We start from the raw sequence: 789 nt of genomic DNA, 5'->3' as shown, positions 1-789 counted from the left end.
TAATGCCGTGACGGCGTACGTCTCTGTGATGTCTGCTAGCACAAAAGATGCAGGATACCTATCAACACCATGCGTTCCAGCGAAGTCGAAATCGATCAGCATGGCTCCTTCTTTTGGATGGAGTACGATATTCTGAGGACGGAGGTCTCCAAACACCAAATCTCCCCTGTGGAGCAACTGCACCGCCCTCTCAACGCGGTCAAGGATATCGAGGTAGTTCTTCTGTTTCGGACAATCAGATAACGGAAGACTCTCAACGTAGTCCGTCACGACCATACAATGGTCGCTGATAAGGCGAGCAAAGTATCGCAATCTGGGAGCTAGTTGTTCTGTTTCCAGAAGTTTATGCGCCGCTTTGTTATACCTCGCGGTAAACTTAACTACGACATCCGCCTCGCCATCCGAATCAATCATCTTTGCTCGGTATATAGCGTAGGGTCTTTCGGCGTCTGCTTCCTCTCTGCGCTCCTCCTGCATGACTTGGATGCATTGTCCGCCATGTGATAGTTTGCACATGTACTTAAGGGCTGGAACAGTATCATAATCTCCGGCGGGAAGCGGGCTGGGATACAGGTATCCAGTAGTTGGTGCCGCTTTTAGGTCAAGCGCTCTATAATATTCCTTCAAGTCATTGTAGCAGAGGCGTAGGGCCTGACACATGCGGCCTACATGTAGGACCAACTTTGCTTGGAATGCGTCGATGTACAGATCTTGAGAAATTAGCTTATCCATGTAGACTCCGCCGATAAACACAGCAGTCGATATTTCAACACGGGAGCCCGTGACGCC

At 49.8% G+C, this 789-nt stretch overlaps 1 protein-coding gene across 1 annotated transcript; it reads right to left on the bottom strand.

Annotated features, from left to right (window-relative positions):
• Positions 1–42: 42 nt before the first annotated feature.
• SERLADRAFT_402441 (uncharacterized protein) lies at positions 43–477 on the bottom strand (the record flags this gene model as incomplete). Its single annotated transcript, XM_007323804.1, has 1 exon — positions 43–477. A coding segment is annotated over one exon (435 nt), but the record flags the coding sequence as incomplete, so codon positions are not given.
• Between the last annotated feature and the right edge of the window lie 312 nt (positions 478–789).

This window comes from Serpula lacrymans (assembly GCF_000218685.1).
Source record: "Serpula lacrymans var. lacrymans S7.9 unplaced genomic scaffold SERLAscaffold_16, whole genome shotgun sequence".
NCBI lineage: Eukaryota > Fungi > Basidiomycota > Agaricomycetes > Boletales > Serpulaceae > Serpula > Serpula lacrymans.
Note: the sequence above shows the minus strand (reverse complement) of the source record. Positions and strands in the feature narration are given on the sequence as shown.